Source organism: Vigna unguiculata, chromosome 8 (assembly GCF_004118075.2).
Source record: "Vigna unguiculata cultivar IT97K-499-35 chromosome 8, ASM411807v1, whole genome shotgun sequence".
NCBI lineage: Eukaryota > Viridiplantae > Streptophyta > Magnoliopsida > Fabales > Fabaceae > Vigna > Vigna unguiculata.
The window spans coordinates 17,852,638-17,873,242 of record NC_040286.1 but is presented as its reverse complement, the minus strand read 5'-3'; the positions used below and the strand labels follow the sequence as shown (position 1 = coordinate 17,873,242).

The window sequence follows — 20,605 nt, the reverse complement described above, 5'->3', positions numbered from 1 at the left end:
GAGAGCCCATGTGGCGGCCATGATGATTAAGGAGTTGGAGCTGATAGAGAAGCTGCGAGACATGAATCTAGGGTTAGATGTGGGGGCAGATCACATGCGGTGTAGCATGTTGAGAATCACCAACGAGTTCCTAGACGAGGTGAGGGCAGAACATGGTAAGGATCAGGAGTTACAACTGATTATTCATGAGTTGGGCACTAATAAGAGAAAAGACTATAGGATGGGTAAGGATGGAATCCTACGATTCAGAGAGAGGGTTTGCATACCTGGGAGCCTTGTGTTGAGGAAGATGCTCTTAGAGGAAGGGCATAAGAGTCGTCTTAGCATACATCCAAGTATGACTAAGATGTATAAGGACTTGAAAGCGACCTTTTGGTGGACAGGTATGAAGACAGATGTGGCAGATTATGTAGCTTCATGCATGGTATGTAAGAAAAGAGGTCGGGTGGCACATTAGAGCCTCTGGACATTCCTCAGTGGAAATGGGACAATATTCCCAAGGACTTTGTTACACATCTACCGAGGTCAGTGAGAGGACATGACTCGATCTTGGTGATTGTAGACAGGCTGAGGAAGTGTGCACACTTCTTACCCAAAAATCAGAAGATGTCTCTGGACAAGCTGGCAGAGTTATATGTCAGAGAGATCGTCAGACTTCATGGTGTGCCAGCGAGTATTGTGTCAGATAGAGATCCGAGGTTCACGTCGAGATTCTGACAGTCATTCCAAAAGGCTTTAAGCACTCAACTGAGAATGAGCTCAATGTATCACCCTCAGACCGATGGGCAGTTTGAGAGAACTATACAGTCGTTGGAGGATCTGTTGAGGACTTGTATTTTAGATTACTTGGGTACTCGGAGTGATATGCTGCCATTGGTGGAATTTACTTATAATAATAGCTATCATTCCAGTATTAGAATGGTGCCATACGAGGATTTGTATGGTAGGAGATGCAGGACACCTTTGTGTTGGCAGCAAGATGGAGAGTCAATGGTCCTTGGGCCAAAGTTCTTACAGCAGACTACTGGGAAGGTGAGAGTGATATAGGATCGGATGCATGCAACTTAGAGCAGGCAGAAATCCTATGCAGATAAGAGGAGGAGGTCGCTTGAGTTTGAGGTAGGTGATCACATATTTCTCAAAGTGATGCCTACAACAGGTATTGGGAGAGCACTCAAGTCGAGGAAGTTGACTCCTCGATTCATCGACCCATACCAGATCACGAGGAGGATTGGACCTGCAGCGTACGAAATTCCCTTGCCACCACAATTGGCAAACCTACATAATGTCTTCCACGTGTCGCAGTTGAGGAAGTACATAGTGGATCCTACTCATGTGCTAGAGGAGGATGATGTGCAGGTGCGGGAAGACATGACGATTGGAGTTGGACCAGTGAGAATCTTGGATTCTCAAGTCAAACAGCTAAGAGGGAAGGAGATTAGAACGATGAAAGTTCTCTGGGATGAAACAACCCAGGAGATGACGTGGGAGATGGAGGATCTCATGAGGAAATCTTATCCTCACCTTTTCCCTGGTAAGTTCTCTTTTTCGTGGATGAAAACTTTCAAGGTGGGGGAATGTAAGACCCATAGAACTTAATTAATTAAATAAATAAATAATTAATAAATGCGGGTAGGAAGAACATTTATAACATTAAATTCTGATTGGTATGACGTGGAAAAGTGCTAGCTCAAGTGGTTGAGAGTACTTTCATTGTGTGAGAGGACTTGGGTTCAAGTCCTATGTATGCCATTTATGTGTTATGTAATTATTATTGTTTTAATAATATGTTCGAGCATGTTGAAATGATATAATACTTGAATTATATTAGTTAGCAAGAAATATGAATTGGCCTGATGGTTTAGTATTGACTTGACATTGGGGTATGACAGACGTTAGTTAGCTATTGTTCATAAACCTAGCTAGAGGCTAGAATGGTTGACTTGGAGGAACTGATATCATGTACATAAGGATCACGTAGTATATTACAAGGCATCATTTCTGACGGTTGTGTGGTTATGATTGGATTAAGTATGATACTAATAGGTAATAGTGACACTAGTCATAGGCTAGTATGAGATGCAGGAGTTGTGAGATTATTGAGGGGGACTGATATTAAGTTAAACAAACATGGGTATAATAGTATAGAAGCACCACTTAAGAGTAAGATTAGGGGGTGAAGCGATGACTGATAGGAGAAATTATATTTTGGAGGTATGCGACGGTATAATAAAGGTTTACAAAATAGTTGGAGTGTAGAAAAATTAGTACAACACGTTGTACTGGTATGGTGCCTGGCGGCTGGGTTCAGCCGCCAGGCAGTATCGATGGTCTAGAGAGCAACGTTCACACATGGCGCCTGGCGATAAAGAGCTTCTCGCCAGGCGATAACTGCAATATCAGTGGGCACCTGGATCTTATGCACTTGGCGATAAGGGTGGTTCCGCCAGGCGGTATCTGCAGCATTCGAGATTTCTGAGGTGCTTGATGCCTGGCGGTACGTGTCCCTCGCTAGGCGGTCTGGAAGCTAGTAGCGCTTAGCGGTACGTGTCCCTCGCTAGGCGTTTTGGATGTTGTAGTCTTAAATGTTGGATTCTGCAGCCGTCGTCTACAAGGCTTTTGGTGATGCTTCAAAGGTGGGATTGTTGGGTTCCTTGAGTTGAGCTCGGAACGTATCCCTTGAGTTGAGCTCGGGATAGGGGTTAACCACGTAGCATTCCTCGAGTTGAGCTTGGAATGGCATCCCTCGAGTTGATCTCGAGATGGTAGATGAACACGAGGAACCCTTGAGTTGAGCTCGAGTTGGCAAATGTTGTCGGTGTGAGTGTGCTGGTTGTGGCTAGTACGGATGGGTCTAGAGAGATTGCCCTCCTTAGTAGTTAACTGACGAGTTTGGTAGTCTTAGGACGTTGCGAACTATGTTCGTATTTGGGAACTCCACTTGGTAGTGCGGTGTTTGATCTGTGGCAATGGTTTCCCGCACGTGTTTTATCGATTGTGGCCAATAGGTATGGCAACAAGTTACCTTGAGGTAATCACTAAAAGAGGTAGAACACAAATGACCTGATTGTGGCCAAGGAAGATGAAATCGATAGAGGGATTTTGTTTGGCATGTTGCATGGAATATATAAGTCACTCATATATATGTACATGAATGTGTTTTGTATGCTTATTCTGTTAAGCTCACCCTATCTGCTTGTGTTTGGCGATGATCATGTGCGGTACACGTGAGCAGATGATGTTGATGTAGGTGGTGCTGGTGAGACTTAGCCACGGAGCGGGGATAGCATGGGAGTCTTTTTATTTATTATATTTGGAAATAAATTGTAAACTCTCATGAGACATTTTGGTTATTATCCCAGTTTAAAACACTATGGTTGTTTTATATTATTTTTTAGTTTTATACATTATGGAATTTTGGACTTGTCATAGATTTAATAAAAGTTTTAAATTTCCCGCGTTTTGGGAAATGAGGTTTTATTAAATGAAAATGTTTATTAAATCTTTATTTATTATTAAAATCCGTAATATACTGACGGGATGTTACATGCGTTGCGCTTGGTGGTGTGAGATGTCCGCCATACGATCTGGAACCAGGTTCCGCCTAGCGACGCGAGAGGCGCGCCAGGCGGTTTTGGTGCAAAGTTAGTTCGTGAGGAGGATATCTACACAACTTTAGGTGATGTTCATGATGCGATGCTTTGGTTGGGAGCCCAGTTACGAGCGTATCTTGTATTGGGGTAACACGTGACCACTCTAGGTTGTAGCCTGGTGGTTTAGGAAGTCCAGTGGAGTGTGCGAGATTGTGGCTCGTACGGCGAGGTTTCAGATGATTGCCCTATTCAGTGCATCTAATTGAGTTTGGTAGTCTAGGAACAACTATAGACTCTTGTTCGTTTTAGGAAACTCCACTTGGTGTCATGGTGCGAGGCCGTGGCAAATTTATTCCCGCGTGTGGACTATCAAGTGGTGGCCTGTAGTCGGAGGGGCGAGTACACACTCGTGCAGTAAAGATCGATCAATAAACTCACCAAAGGGTGTAGAATCAATAGACGTCTAACGAAAGAGTTGAAAGCCGAGGAACTGAGAAAAAGGGAAATTCGCTAACACGTTTTATAGTTTTGAGATGCTTTACTTAATGTAACGTTTTATTTGTTTATTTATATGAGCTCACCTATTTGTGTGTATTTGGCGATGATCGTGTAACTTATTACATGGGAGCAGGGATTGATGCAGGTGAGCAGGTGGATGCGTAGAGACAGAGTGGGAAACACTTGGGGATTTTCATTGGTTTTCTATGGGCAGATTTTGAATTATTTGTATTAGTTTTATAAACATTTTGTAGTTGTAATCCTTGAACGCCGTGAGTTTATTTTAGTTTGGCACGTTGAAATAAAAGTTTTAAATTTTCCCGCGTTTTCGGAAAAGGAATTATCATAAATGCGATTTTATACTTATATCCCTATTTTAATTATTTAAATTAGTAATATCCGATCGGGATGTTACACTAATTAAACATCAATAGAGGCTTTTGGAGTGGATGGCCCTAGTAGAAGACAACTCAAAAACATATAACGTTTTGACATGGACTTTTCAAGAGGAAGATTGTATTGGAGTAAAAATCATGGGCCAATAAGAATATGGTGTAGATGAAGCCTGAATGTATGGGTTAAATCCATTTGAACATAGACCAAGTCGCACATTGCGTGGATCAGACGTAAAGGTTGGATTTACGATCAAAGTGTTTCCAGGCTTCACCATCAAATGGGTGACGTAACATTCCTTGGCTTTGGTTTTCATGATGCCAAGTCATATGTGGCGGAGTTTGCGCCTTGATCCTTGATGAATAGGGCAATATCTTGGTTTGTGACCAAATTTACATTCAAGCAATGTTGCATCTTTTTTTCCACTATCATTGTCATAAAAGTGCATACAACCTCACACACAACAATCAATCTTCTTAGCCTTCAATCCCATCTTTGATACTAACTGCTTAGCGTCATAATAACTTTTTGGCAAACTCATATTTTATGTTGTAAGATCTAACAAAAGTTTCGTGAAAGCATCTAAGCATTAGTTGGGAATATTCCAATTAGACTTATAAGACAGAAGTCTAACACATACTGAGCATTTAGAGTCTGTTGCCCCTTCAAATAAAGGTTGATTTGCCTCCACCATCAAATTATAAAACCTTTAGGTGGATTCATTAGGACACTCTTCTAAGTTAGTGTCGTTGGGTTGTTGGGCTAATTCAAATTGACACAAAGCATTATTCACCATCTCTTCCATGGCACACAATTGCTCCATTTCAACAGTACGTACATCATCTCTAAGTATAGAATTATCACCTTCATGTAAATCAACATGTGGCATATCTTCATCTTGTAATGTTCAAATCCAGTAATTTTGTATGAACCCTTTTTTATAAAGGTGAACTTTGACAATCTAATTTGTCAAAATCCTTGTATAGTCACACTTAATGCAAGGGCATCAAATCTCACCTTCAAGTTCAAAATATTTAGACTGTCTTATTGTTCAGACAAACTCTTTAGCGCCTATCACAAAAGACTCCTTCAATCCTCTTTTTCCACTATAACAATGATCATACATCCAAGCACAATTCAAAGGAGCTTTGCGCATGTTCTATAAAACAATAAACGCCTCAAATTAGAATGTAAAAGGGAGAATTGAAATTTGGTGAGACACATGTCCCTCCTGTATTTGTTAAAATCATGTCATTGTGGGGATATATCTCACTTATTAAGTAAGATATCTTAAGTGTAGCATAAGGCTCTAGTCAATATAAGTTGCTCCTAAAATGTAGCATAGGGACAACTGAAGTGTCAATCCTAGGAAACTTAAGTTATTAGTAGCTATTTTGTTGCTTAATTTACCACAAAAACTAAGAAGACTATGGGGGAAAATGTTAAATAGGATAAAAGGATGTAAAAAAACTCATGCAAAGTGATAAAAAAAATGATAAAAGGGAATGTTCAAAACTGCAACAACATGTTATAGTATAAAATGTGAATGAAATGGTCAAATTAATGTGATAATGAAGTTAGAAGGATTTAGAATGATCAATGATTATGTAAAACATTAAGGAAATATGAATAAGACAAGTTCGAATCCCTAGAGTTACCTAAAATAGTGTGTATAAATGTGAAAATGAAATTTCTTTGATAAAATGCCATGGTGAAAACATAATGTATACTAAGTGTTTGACAAAAGTCATATGAGAACTGAAGATGAAGATTGTGCAGTATCAATGATTGGATCACATTTAAAATCATAAAACTTACTTAAATGCAAATGCAGAACTGATCAAATGTAATGAAATCACGAATTCAATATGTTAACCAATCTTATGCAGCAAAAACACTAGAAATAAAGTGATTTTAAGTTGTTAATTGTGAGTTCTCAGCCTAGATTTAGTTTAAGAATCAATTTAGGTTAGTTTCATCAATTTAGCTTAATTATGCTATTTTATTGGAATTTTAGTCTAGGTTTTAGAATTAAATCCAAACTTTAGTTCTCATAGGATTTGGACTGGGGCAAGTGTTAAGATGATGTATGAAAATACTTTTTTATTTGTTGTAAGAGAAATGATTGAGAAGCATATGTATTTTTTGCAATTGCTAAGATGATGTATAACCTACACACCCCTTTTATTCTACAATTTAGATTAAGCCAATGCTTCTATGGAATCCTCCAAAGCACTACTTATTTTCTTTCATTTGTTTGTTGCAGTAACCTAATTTAGTTAGATTATTTTTTTTTCGCCAGCTCAAAATAAAGCAAGCATTGGTTAGGTTCTATTTAATTCCATCAATGCCCATTTTGATTCCTATGCCTAACTTAATATTGGTAGGGTTTTATAGATAGTTGTATAAGCTACTATTAGTGATGTATTAAGTTGTTGTTAGTGATATATGCAGAAACAAGGTTATACAAAACGTGATAACTATTGATTTACATGGGCAACACATGAAACAAGCAATGAGAATGATAGCATTGATTGATTAAACATGATGCATAAGTTATGTGCATCAACTTGTTCTGTCATATTAGATTAACTAGTAATATGATCAAAATGAAGGGAAGAATATGGAGGTTGGACTAAATTGAGTCTAAATCCATATTTTTAAGAACTAGGTTTTGCATGTTTCTTAAAGTAATAGTGCTATTTTTGTAATTTTACATCATCATTATAATATGTATCTATAAGATGTAATATAAAGTGACTAAATATTATATTTATTATTATCAGTTGAAGAAAATGCAATTGATGTAGGAGGTGGGCATAACTTGGGTGAAAGAGTTAGCGTAAGTGGGGAAGATAGGACTATAGAAGAGATGTGTAATGGTCTTGGTTTGAATGTAGAACTAAAATAGGGGCTTCAAGAAAATAATGATCAGAACCTGGGTGGCACTCAAGAAATTAATGATACATTACATGGGGTTGATAAAAGAACAAGTTATATAGTTCAAGAAATTTGATTAGTGGGAAAGTAGCTGAGGCTTGTGTTGTAATAGATCCTTCCTCTTAGATTGATTGTGAAAGTGGAGAAAATACGAAATTGGAAGCAAAACCTAATGATTCAAGTCTGAGCAAGGTATCTAAGAGAGTGACAAAAGGAGTGTTTGACATCAATAAAAATTCATGTGTGATTGATATAAAATTCATATGATTCAAGATTAAAGGAAACATGTAACTGCTGCCTTTTTTAGTACTTGTTTATTTCTATTGTGCATAGCAACGAAGGTTCTAGGTTAGGAGGACAAAATGAAGCAGGAATGGTAGGAATGGGATGGTAGTTTCCAAACGGATGCATAAATCTGTTTTAGGAATCCAAATATGTCGTGCATATTATATTCACGCAACCACTTCATACAAAACAACAACAGGTATAAAGTGTTGTGAATAATCAAAAACAAAACTACACGAAATCAAGAATAACACATTTAGTCCAAAACTACACGAAATTCCTAATCAAACAACATCATCCAACCAAAAATAGTTAATTAGGACTTAATTAGGGCTGGCGAGAGAAAGGGGAAAATGGACACACCTAGCAATGACTAAGCTCTCTCGTAGACACCTCCCATTAACGTTGCTTCAATACACGCGACTACTGGCATGGAAAACATAATCCAACCAGAGTGACAACAAATGGAGAAATAAACTACAGAACAAAAATGACCGGTGAGACAACGACTTACCATTAGCGGCCAAAGACAGTGAGATCGAGGGAGGACGACGACAGGCAAAATGAAATGTGGGACAATATTGAAATTGGGGGTAGGGGAAAGTGAAATTCAATTCTAATTTCATTGAGGACTTTACCGACGGATATAATCCATCGATAAATTATTCAACTATATCCGTCTGAAAATTTGAAATATCAATAAATGTGTTCGTCTGTAAATTATTTAACTATATCCGTCGATAAATTTGTCCGTGAATCCGTTGATAAATCTAAAAAACCGATGGAATAACATCCGTCGGTATATATCTTTCGGTAATTTACGATTTTCTTGTAATGGCATGAAATGATGGTAACTATGATCGTGTATTGAATGATATGACGTGAAATTATTGAAAACATTTACTAAAGTGCTATATGAATTAAGGATCTTTGGAGATACCACAATGGATACGAGAAAGTTTATATTATTAATGTGTTATATTTCTATATAAGATTTTAATGTCCTTGATTATTTATCTAACACTACAAGAATGCACGATTTTAGCGTCAAAATTATGGCGTCAGATTAGTGTAGGACTCAAAATACGTCGGCCAGATCCATGCAAAACCGACGATAACCAAAAAGTTATTTAGAAACAAAAATTATCTATTCGTAAAAATGAAAAAATAATTAATTTTAGATTCTCGTCGGTTTGGTCGGCACAAATCAACCAATCAATTGCGTCAGATGGCCCACGCATAACAAATTCAATTGTTTGCGTCGGCTGGCCCACACACACACTACTGAGATAAAAAAAATTAAACTTTAGGTTAAATTATAGGGGGAAAACATTAGATCTCACTTTTCCCCCTTTAGCTTTCCCCTTCCCTCGAGTCCGCCTCGATGTTTCCCTCATTCTATGTGGCATGCGTTTTCTTTCATGAGTGGCGAAACTTCATCGAGGCAAGTGGGCGACAAGAACAATACTTCAATGAGGCTAGTTCTTCGAAGACTCCACGTGCTGCGAGGAGGCGAGGTTCTGTGACGACGCGAGTTGCTCTCGCAAGGCGAATGTCATGACGAGCATGGAGGCTTGGGCGAGAGAGGGTGCGCCGATGAGCTTCCTTCACCTTGCAACTTCTCTTTAGCAACACAACCAACAACTCTCTTCTTTGCCACGAAGGGTATTTTCATAAACGCGATTTAGGGATTTTCGTTCGAACGTAGCAGATTTTTGAAGCATCCAAGTTAGTGATTGTACTCCTATTGATTGAACATTACTACATTGTTGATTGAATGCCTATTGATTGAGTAATATTTTGGTTAAGATACAAATTAGGTTTTTAGAATAAGCTTTTTAAGTGGATTTGTCTTCTTTGAATTTTAGACTTGTAGATTTTTGTGCGACTGTAATTTGATATAATTAAAGTCACAATTTACTTAATTTTGTGTTTCAAATTTTGCTTCTAAATGAATCAAATGATATCCTGAATTTGTGGATTGCTTGAAATGTGTCTGGATGCAGGTTTTGGTATTATTGATGCAGATTTTGCGATGTGCCTGGAAACAAAGATTTGTGTGGGCTAAGCTCACGCCAACAATTATAGAAAAACTTGTTTGTGTCGGCTAAACTCACGCAAATCCCTTTGTTTTAGATATTTTATTTCAATCATTCGTGAGCTTGGCCTATGCACAGAGAATCATTCGTGGGCTTAGCCCACACAAAATTTTGAAAAATTTTCAGGTGTTCGTGGGGTTTACCCACGCATACAAATTTATTATTATATTTTTTATGTGTTTTCGTCGGTTGAACCGACGATAAACAAGCATCAAATGTTTGTTCCCATTTAGTCAACGCAAATGAGCTTTGCATCCAGAAATAGGCATGGTCCATGTTGTCATCGCTTGACTGACGCGATCATCCTTTTTTCGTCGGTTTTGTACTAGTGTTGTCCGTTTTTGGCTCACGAAAAAAGCCTACATTCTTGTAGTGTAACTATTAATATAATTATAACATTATTGAATACTATGGCTGGCCCTTCAAAATGTTCTTAAAAACATTTATTACATTACAATAGTACAGCTCCCCAAGTAGTTTGGAGATGAATGGACTCAACAGCCACAAACTGTTTTGAGTCCAACAAATTCGAGAAAAAAAATGATATCGTACTAATTGTAAAGTGAAGGTAAGGAAAGTAAGTATCACTGCAGTCCAAATAAAGTGAGGGATAAAGAGCTTATGCAATTATCTTGGCAGACCTGGCATAAAGACTGTCCACGACCTTCTCAATATTAGAAATGGTTTGGAAGGTTGAAGTGTATAAGGCATCTGTTTCGGGATCATCAAATATCACAAGGCATCCAGATTGATCCAATTTCCCGCCCAACTTCTTGTCCAAAATCATCTGATACAACTTTCGCTCCACATCATCAACAGGAAGCCCAATTAGTTCAGAAACGTGTACAATCTCTACCCTTGAGAAAGGTTCAACCAATCTGCGAAGCTTGTATTCCAGAATAACACCATCCAGGGATGAAAGGTGTCTGAAGATATTTGCGTCTCCCTCAAACTTAGGCTTGTAATTTCGCAAAACGATTTGGAATAATTGCAGAGATCGCCTGCAAACAGCGTCAGCTACGATTCTCATGGCAGCCAAGTCGGTTGTAACACAAGTAGCTCCAAATGATATAAGTTTGGGCACAAGTTGAGCTTGATCCACCATGATCTTACACAACATCATGTATTTCAGGCTAAGTACCACCCTGGGGTCTTCTTTCTCGGCAATAGAACAGAAATGCCCAAAAGCTTCACGGAAATAACTGTATGCAGTATTGTAATCCTTCTCCTCCGCATAAAGAATCCCACTCTGTAAATCTATGGCACCTTGTTGAGCTAGAGGAACATTAATAGCATCTGCAGCTGTTCTTGCAGCTTTTATGGCGGCTTTTCCCTTTGGAAGGCTTCTCAAGGAAAAGTGTAGCTTGCTTTCAAGCAAGTGTATTTCCACAAGTAGATTCTTGTCATCTATTCTTGTAAGCTCTTTGATCAGGCCACTATTGAGGAGAGCCAAAGCTTCGGAATATTCCTTATTTTCCTCAAGTAGTGCTGCGAGTCTTCTCTCAAGTCGCAGCCTCAGAAATCTACGCCTTTCAGCACGAGCCCATTGCACCATATCTTTACAGATTGTAATTTGTAGATCAGAACTCCCTGGTATTTCACCAACAGAATCAATTACTCTCCTCATAACTTTTGCCGTTTGTTCCGTTGGAATCAAGGAAAAGAAGAACCTCAAATGAGTAAGAAGGCTGCGCAGATCCACTGCCCTATTCTCTTCCGTGAACTGCTCAATGAGGTGTACGATGGCTACCTCTTTGATGCTCAAAGTAAACGAGGTAGAAGAAGGATCACGAAGTACCCGACAAAGAATGGATATTTTCTCATATGGGTCTTGGGTTTCCTCTGCCAGAATAATTGACTCCACTGTGGCTGGAAAATAAGAATCCATGGTTGCTGCTTGCAAAGAGAAACATATTTGGTAAAAACGATCAAAACCTGAAAGTTAACGACCTTTGCACCAGTATACATTCTTGAGTGAAAATTATTATGACCGAAAAAGACTTCCCACCACAAAATCAACCATAGCAAAGCCAGTACATAGTTACCCTCAAGAAAATAAAAAGACAGATTGCAAAGAAGACATTAAGGTTTGCTAGTGCAATCTAAAGTTCTAAAGACTTTTCACATTTCTGAGTGGCGATCACACATTTGTTTGAGAGGAAACTAAAACCATTTGAATTATGATTTGGGTACAGTGATATGGATAGCATGTGATGCAAAAGTTGGTTGGATTATTACGAGTGGAAACAAAAAGAAACGAAATGAACCCAAACAAGAGAATTAAGTATGTCAGAAACATACTCCGAATTGAAAGAGAACGAGTCCTTACCGATGACCCGCAACCGCAACCGCAAGGTTCGGTGCTGAGACGCGGAGACGGAGAAAAGAAATATTGCGGTTACTTGTTACTCAATCTTTCTAAAGAACTGCCAATGATATGTCATATACTTTCACATATTTAGAAATTTAAAAAGCTTAAAGGTGAGCAATTTCTCTTGTTTGAACGCATAAAAGATGATACTTGGAGAAAGACCTCTTCATCAAAGGTTACTTAAAAAAAACATTTAAACTAATCATGATCGTTTTTTTTTTCTCGTGGTAAAAATTAATAGAATTTTATTATAATTCATAAATATATATATATATATATATATATATATATATATATATTAATGAAAAATATCTATAAAATATATAATTTTATCACATAATTTTTTATTGAAAATAGTTAATTAAATTTATAAAAAAATATTTATAAAAGAATAAAATAATAAAAATTGAAGTAATTGAACTTTAAAATATTTATAGAACTTAAGAGAAAAAATAAAATAAAATATATTAATAAAAATTAACTTTGGAAGAATTGATGTACATCAAAATAGTTATTATAAATTGCTATAAAAATAAATTATCTTTATAACATTTATTATAAATAAAATTCTTAAAAATAGACACTAACTTGGTGAACATATGTTATAGGTATCATTCTCTCCGATTTTAGGGTCTTTTAATCTTTATAAGTAATTGAAGATGATATGACTATAAAATAAAGAATAGAATTATTAATTAAAATAATTTACGAAAGGATGAGGTAATCATAAATTAAAATAATTGAATTTTAGATCCTGTTAAATTATGTTGGTAAAAGTGGTTTCAAAATAAATAATTTTACTTAACAAACTTTATAATCCGAACATATAATGTATCATTATTTATTCTTGCACATACTTGTACATACTTGTAGAAGAATAAAAAATTATTTAATTACTTATTTGATCTTTGTTTTTGTCAAAAAAGAAGTTTAGTTCGTCTTTTAATTTTTTTAGTTTCAATTTGTTCAAATTGATACAATTTAGTCATAATTTGTAAAAATTCATACAATTTAGTACTTTTTTGTTAATCTTTTTGAAATAGATCAAAGATTTTTCTTTAAAATTGTTATTAATAAAGATAGTTTGAAATGGAAAAGCTAATTGACATGGCATAGACATAACAATTATACGGGAATGACGTGACAACTCTCTCTTCACCTCAAACTGCTTCACAAAATGCCTAAGAAAAATTAAAAACAAAAATTAGACCAATTAATGTCAAATTAATCGACATTCGTAATAATGGCCCAATGAAGCCCAATTGATGAAAATGCACTAACAATAGATAATTAAGCATTAAACAACCATCCTGATGACCACAAAAAGACAATAGAATAAGGGAAATAATGACTCATCAATATACCTCACCCAGCTTGGCTCAACTAGGACACACCTTGATCTAATTAAATCCAAACTAAATCCAATTAAGTGGATTGGATTTAATACCCAAAAAATATGGATTAGGGTTTGGAATAAATATGTAACACCCCATTTAATTAATAACGCTAATTAAAGGAATGTCACGCGGAGTAGTATTAGAAACAAAGTCCTGGAGTGTTACAAGTGTTACAATGAATCAATTACCTCACACACAAGGTTAACCCTTAATGAATTTCAGGCCTCCTGCTACTCTCACCACAGGAGTCAGTCCGCTCTAAGTGAGACTAGCTGACTCCTTAGAGTGTCAGGATGCAATCCTTACTAGAGATGGCAAATAAACCCGTCCCCGTAGGTATTGCCCGAACCCGTCCCCGTTTTGACGGGGAACCCCCGCATTGACTGGATATGGGTATGGGTATGGGGAATCCCTGATTTGTTCAATTGGGTATGGGGATGGGTATGTGGATGTACATATCCCCGCCATATTACCCGTCCCCGTTTAAATTATTAAAATATTCCTAATTAATTAAAGGGTTAAATATGTTTTTGGTCCCTCAAGTTTGAGTGAAATTTGGGTTTAGTCCCTCATCAAAACTTTTGACCAATTTAGTCCTTCATCTTCCAAAATGCGTGAATTTAGTCCTTTTAACCAAATTTTGTTAAGTTTATCTGACATTTCAAGCGCATTTCATGATAGTATTTAAATTATTTATACTGTTTGACACATTTTTGCTTCAATGTTAACTTAAATACTATCATGAAATGCGCTTGAAATGTCAGATAAACTTAACAAAATTTGGTTAAAAGGACTAAATTCATGCATTTTGAAAGATGGAGGACTAAATTGGTCAAAAGTTTTGATGAGGGACTAATTCCAAATTTCGCTGAAACTTGAGGGACCAAAAACATATTTAACCCTTAATTAAATAACCACATATATATATATTATTTTTTATTTATTCTAATTATTTGGGTTGTCATGAAACTCATTTACATTTCAATTATATTTTTCATCTTATCATAATCTTTATGTAATTATGTTCAAAATATGTATGTTAATTAAAAAATTTTATGTCTCACATTTGAATATTTCTATTATTTTTTAATATTTTTATTTAATGTATATTTTTCTTTCACATGAAAATGTTTAATACTCTCAATTTAAGTATTTAATAGCACAAACATTTCGTTTACTAGGTAATATAAAAAAAATCATTTACTTATTATTCTTATTATTAGTTTTTGTTTCATTTGAATAACTTTTTTATTTCACTAAAACATTTTTTTTTATTTCTCAACTACTCAGTATATATGTTGATATTTGAAAAGTTTTCTTAGATCTGTAAGATATTTTTCAACTTATCATACCCTTAATTGTACATTTGTTTTCTTTTGTGCGATTTCTTTCAATAGTCTCTCAAATTGTTTGTAAACATTTGTTAATTTTTTAATATTTTTATTTCTTGTTTATTTTCATTATGTATAATACTATTTCGATATATTTTATTTAATTATTTTTTATTTTTTAACTCATTATCAATCATACTATAATTTTTTCACTATAATTATATAAATAACTTTTATTTACTACAATATAAAAATTTAATGTAATTGTCATTAATATTTTTTTATCACCATCCAACATAATTGAAGTTCAAAAGATACAAGATCTATTTTAAAATTGTATTATTATGATTATTATTTGTTCTTTGTATCATTTTGATTAAGTAATGTATTATAACTTTTATTAGTGTATAAAAAAGAGATTCATTAGAATTTAAAATATTGAAGTAAACAAACATTTAAAATATATTTTAATTTGAATATTTGTTTCCTTTTATATTTTTTTAAAAGTATTTTTAAATTTCATCAACTAGGTTTCATTAATGTTTGCAAATTTAATAAATGTGTTGGTTCTCATGAAATTTTATTTGGTATTATAATCTAAAATGTAAATAATTATAATTTATTTTAAACTTTTATTATGATTATTATTTGTTCTTTGTATCATTTTGATCAAATGATGTATTATAACTTTTATTAGTATATAAAAAAGATATTCATTACAATTTAAAAGATTGAAATAAACAAACATTTAAAATATATTTTAATTTGAGTATTTGTTTTTCACTTATACTTTTTAAAAAATATTTTTAAATATTATCAACTAGGTTTCATTAATGTTTGTAAATTTAATAAATGTGTTGGTTCTCATGAAACTTTATTTGGTATTATAATTTAAAATGTAAACAATTATAATTTATTTTAAACTTTTATTATGATTATTATTTGTTCTTTGTATCATTTTGATCAAATGATGTATTATAACTTTTATTAGTGTATAAAAAGATATTTATTAGAATTTAAAAGATTGAAGTAAACAAACATTTAAAATATCAATTATGTTCTTTGTATCATTTTGATCAAATGATGTATTATAACTTTTATTAGTGTATAAAAAAAGATTTATTAGAATTTAAAAGATTGAAGTAAACAAACATTTAAAATATATTTTAATTTGAATATTTGTTTTTCTTTTATATTTTTTAAAAAATATTTTAAAATTTTATCAATTATGTTTCATTAATATTTGCAAATTTAATAATTGTTTTAACTCTCATGAAATTTTATTTGGTATTATTGTATAAAATGTAAACAATTATAATTTATTTTAAAGTATTTGATATGGAAGAAACAATCATCATTCTAATATTGAATATTTGATAATATTATGTTTCCTTTATCATAAAATTTTTATTATTTTATAAAAATTAATTAAAATTAATATTGAAGTAGTAAGAAAATGGGTATGGGTACGGGTACGAGATTATACCCGTTACCCAGTGGGGATGGGGATGGGTCAAAAGTTTAATACCCGTTGGGTTTGGGTATGGGGATGGGGATGAATTTTTTTTACGGGGATGGGTATGGGATAGCGAAACCCGTGCCCGCCCCGCCCCGTTGCCATCCCTAATCCTTACCTTGAATCCTTACTAAATTATATAGATGGGGCACCACCATGGACACCCCCTAACAGGGGCCATGGAATTACGTCCCGACCACTGAAGCATGACCCTGAAATCCCACCAGAGATTTCAAGGAGTTACGCACTGACCACAGACCAATCACTACAAGAAATATCATATTTAGCGACGGATTAATACCGACGGATATATATCCATTGATAATTGCCATTTTCCGACGGAATTACTGATGGACACCCATGATTATCATTACCGATGGATTTATCCGTCGATAATGTCTGTATGGAATTTTGAAACCAATTTTCGACGAATTCATCCATCGGTAATGTTTGTATGGAATTTTGAAACCAGTTTTCGACGGATTAATCATGTTCAATCAATCAAGTAATGTTTACCATACACAATATCTCATGCCAACCTTTACAACCCATTCTCATTCATAACCAAATGTTGAATCCATACCAACTCATCCTTCCCAAACAGTGAATATATATTTGTATTTCATATCAACTTACATGGATTAAAGAATGGGGTTGAGTTAACGCAAAGAAGGGTAAGACCCAAACCCTACAAGAGCTTCTATGGAGAGAAAAGGGAAGAGCGATAGCAATGATTTTGGCAAGTGAGTGTAGAATGAGGGGCCTTGGCTGCTTTAGGGGCCTTGCCACCCTATGAGCCAGCCCTTAGGCCCATTAGATTAGGGGCATCCCTTTAAAATTATGGCAGAAAAAAAAATAGGGTTTGACAAAATACATTTAAATAGATGGGAAGCAATATAGATTTAAATTATTATAGATTGGATCTCAAAATTTGATTTTTTTTTCACCCTTACTAATTTTTAGGTTTACCCTTTTAGTATGGAACAAAAGTGTAATGCTAACAAGTTTGGCAATGACTATCCAAGTTTGTAATGTAAATAGTTGCCTTATTGTTTGTCCTCAATGTTTTATGTAGCATGCTCTGGTATACATTCCTTATCTACTTGGTCATGGCACAATTTGGAATGAATATAATCACAAGTAAGGGTGCAGAGCTGGACCTTAGTTCATGTTGTTTACTGGTTAATGCAGTTTAGGTCACTAGGTGCTTGGGTCAAAACAGAATGCATATACTTTTCTTCCTATATGCAGTATCGTATGAGATATCATTCTATTCCTGACCGCTTCCAATATGATTAACTTTGTTGAGATACCATTCTCTTCCAAGCCGCTTTCAATATCTGTAATTATGAATAGGCAAAGTACAATGATGACATGAAAAGAACCTCAGGATATTGTTTTAGTCTTGAACATGGAGTTTTTTTTATGGAGTTTAAAGAAACAAGAAACAATAACTTAATCTACTACTGAAGTAGAGTTTATTGTTGCAACTATTGTTGTCAATCAAGCCTTATGGCTTAGGAATATATTGAGTGATTTTAAGCTTAAGCAGAAGGATGGCATTAAGATCTTTGTTGACACTCAAGTTGCAATAGCTATTTTTCATAATTATGTATTCTATGGAAAATTAAACATTTCAATATCAAGTTATTTTTCTTTAGAGAATGAAACTTGGTGTTTTGCAATCTATAAAACGTGTATGTTAGTTGTTTAGGACAGTTGTTTTTATTTTATTATTATTTATTTATGTTTGAATAAGTACAAGTTAGTTTCCTATTTTTTTTAAGTTGAACAAGTTTTATTCTTTGAATGTGTTAATCTTGGTCTCCTTAAAAAATGAAGTTGTTGGTGGTCAATTAGTTTTTTCGGTATATATTTTATGAATTAATAAAGACATATATTACCCACCCACTACTGCAACTTTGTATTAGTTCTCTCTTTTCACAAAACGGCATATACCATAAAACAAAATTTCACACTCCTTTATATTATCTTTGTCTACCTACTTACTGCAATCTAAAAATATCATCAGAGTCTACATAATTATGAACCTTTTTGGATGTTAAATATGATGAGTAGAAGAAGGAGTTGCAATGAATATGTTGGAATCCTTGCATATACATAACATATGTTGACAAACAAGTCTCTCTAAATAAACACTCTTTGTATTCATATTTGTTGTGTATTGAAATGAAGCACTACATGGTCCTTTTATAGGACTTTGGACATGACCCTTCAACTACATTCATTAAATATAACTACTACCTAACTCACAATTAATGAACTATATTGCATGCTTAATCATAGCTAGACTCACTCTCACCCTTTTGCAATCTCCTAGACAATTAATACAACAACTTCCAACTACCCACATTTAAGTTTACCTAACAAAATCCCCCTGTAAACTTAAATTTTCTTCTTATCCTTCATTCCAAGTATCATCTTGTTGTTCTCAAACAGAGAGGATGGCAGGGGCTTTGTAAACATATCTGCAGCTTGTGCTCGACTTTCAACATGCTCCAACTCTACATTTCCTTCTTTCACTTGTTCTCGGATGAAGTGAAATCGAACATCAATGTGCTTGCTTCTCTCATGATTGATCGGGTTCTTTGCCAATTCAATGGCCGACTTGTTATCAACTCGGATCACAGTCCCCTTTTCTTGCTTCAATTCCAGTTTGCTTAGAAGGTTTCTAAGCCAAACTGCATGGCAGACACTATAGGATGCTGCAACGTACTCTGCTTCACATGTTGACAATGTTACAATGGGCTATTTCTTTGAAAGCCAGGTGAACGCCGTGCTCCCCATGAAGAATACATATCCAGACGTGCTTTTCCGGTCATCAACATCTCCACACCAATCATTGTCTGAGTAGCCAACTAGTCGGTAATCATCCGTCCTAGTATACATCAGACCAAGTGACACAGTTCCTCTCACATACCTTAAAATTCTCTTTAGGGCCTTCCAATGAGTATACCTTGGTTCCTCCATATATCGACTTGTTATTCCAACACTCAGCATTAAATCTGGTCTGGTATTTGTAAGATACCTGAGACTTCCAATCAGACTTCGGTATTTGCTCGCATCAACTCAGTCTCCATTTGCATACTTAGAAAGTTTTGTGCCCGATTCCATAGCGGTGGAAACCGGGTTGCAACTCGTCATCTTGAACTTCTTTAAAACATCCCCAGCATACCTTTCCTGCGACACAAAGATACCGTCCTTCCCTTGAATGACTTCCAAACCAAGGAAATACTTCATAAGACCTAAGTCGGTCATCTCAAACTCCTTCTTCATCACTTCTTTAAATGCTTCAATTAGCTCAGCATTATTCCCCGTGAAGATAAGATCATCGACATAGAGGGCAATGAACATCACATATTCTCCTTTCTTCTTTATGTAAAAAGCATGTTCATAAGGGCACTGCTCATACCCATTCTTCTTGAAGTAAGTGTCGATTCTTTCATTCCATGCTCGTGGAGCTTGCTTCAAGCCATAAAGTGCCTTCTTCAATCTCAACACTTTCTTCTCTTCGCCTCTTCACATGTATCCAAGTGGTTGTGCAACATATACTTCCTCCACCAAGACTCCATTCAGAAATGTTGACTTCACATCCATCTGCAAGATTGTCCATCTGTGTTGAGCTGCTAAGGAAATCAGCAACCTGATTGTTTCCATCCTCGTCACTGGAGCGAATACTTCATCATGGTTTATTCCTTCCTTCTGTTTGTACCCCTTCACTACGAGTCGAGCTTTGTATCGCTCAACTTCTCCTTCAGCGTTTGTTTTCTTCTTGTACACCCACTTTACGCCAATAGGTCGAGCTCCTTTGGGCAAATCGGTTAGCTCCCACATGTTGTTGCGTTCGATTGCTCCGATCTCTTCATTCATTGCAATTTGCCACTTCTCCTTCTGCACGGCCTCTTCAAAGTTCAAGTCTTCTGAATCTGCCAAGAAACATACAACATGTACTTCATCAGTCGAGTTGTATATGTCTTACAAGCTTCGTGCTCTAGGTTGTAGAGGTTCATCTTCTTCATCAGAAGTCTCATGATCTCTCACAACTGGTGGTGTATGTACTTCCAAGCTTCTAGACTCCTTCTTCGAGTTGTTCCACTTCCACTCGCTCTCTTCATCAACTTGAACATCTCGGCTCATAATCACCTTCTTTGTTATTGGGTT

General features: G+C 35.3%; 2 protein-coding genes across 2 annotated transcripts; one reads left to right on the top strand and one right to left on the bottom strand.

Annotated features, from left to right (window-relative positions):
* Window positions 1-1,146: 1,146 nt before the first annotated feature.
* Window positions 1,147-9,777, top strand: LOC114194953. The gene is made up of 2 exons (XM_028085354.1): window positions 1,147-1,534; window positions 9,716-9,777. The coding sequence occupies exons 1-2, from the start codon at window positions 1,147-1,149 to the stop codon at window positions 9,775-9,777; spliced, it is 450 nt and encodes a 149-aa protein (XP_027941155.1).
* Window positions 9,778-10,427: 650 nt separating this feature from the next.
* Window positions 10,428-11,696, bottom strand: LOC114193124 (26S proteasome non-ATPase regulatory subunit 11 homolog). The gene has a single exon (XM_028082827.1). It carries the CDS (start codon window positions 11,694-11,696, stop codon window positions 10,428-10,430), a length of 1,269 nt encoding a protein of 422 aa, XP_027938628.1.
* Between the last annotated feature and the right edge of the window lie 8,909 nt (window positions 11,697-20,605).